This window comes from Aphanomyces invadans, assembly GCF_000520115.1.
Source record: "Aphanomyces invadans strain NJM9701 unplaced genomic scaffold supercont1.328, whole genome shotgun sequence".
In the NCBI taxonomy this organism is placed as follows: Eukaryota; Oomycota; class Saprolegniomycetes; order Saprolegniales; family Verrucalvaceae; genus Aphanomyces; species Aphanomyces invadans.
The window spans coordinates 1-563 of NW_008580473.1; the positions used below are offsets into that span (position 1 = coordinate 1).

At 51.3% G+C, this 563-nt stretch overlaps 1 protein-coding gene across 1 annotated transcript; it reads right to left on the reverse strand.

Annotated features, from left to right (window-relative positions):
* Positions 1–289: 289 nt before the first annotated feature.
* On the reverse strand, positions 290–538 carry H310_15308 (hypothetical protein; the record flags this gene model as incomplete). The annotated part of the gene is made up of 2 exons (XM_008883293.1): positions 290–304; positions 392–538. Coding segments are annotated over 2 exons (162 nt in total), but the record flags the coding sequence as incomplete, so codon positions are not given.
* Between the last annotated feature and the right edge of the window lie 25 nt (positions 539–563).

Sequence of the window (563 nt, forward strand, 5' to 3'; positions counted from 1 at the left end):
TTTCTACAGCACCAATGAGCTCCTCGATCGAACGGGTGCCCTTCTGATACTGCAGGCTTTGAATACAATTAAAGAATCCTAAATTTAAAACGTTAAAGTCAGGACTGTTGGGAGGTTGATTCGCCACAGCAATCCCCTCAACGCCTCGCGACTTCAGCAAATCCGATGTTGTTCCCCTGTGGGGGCCAGCGTTATCTTGCTGGATGACTATCCCCTTCCTCAGCTGCGAACGAGGGAAACGCGACAAAATCGCCGGCACGACTTTGACTACGATGGCGTTGGAATATACCTATGCGCACACCGTCTGCGGCACGGTGAGAAGCGTTCCCTTCGGCCGATTTTTGCTGCTTCTTTTGGCAGGGACGGCATCAACAAACGGTCAAATACCAACCTTGCCGTCAGAGGTCTTCTTCGCGTGGTGGTCGAAGCGTGGCCTTGCAATCGCCGCGAGGAACATGACTTTCGTAGTATGGCTCTTCGACTTGACTGCGCGTTTGGCGACTTCTTCGTCTTCGTACACGTAGAACTTACGTTTGACCTTCGTCAGATAGAACCATTTTTCG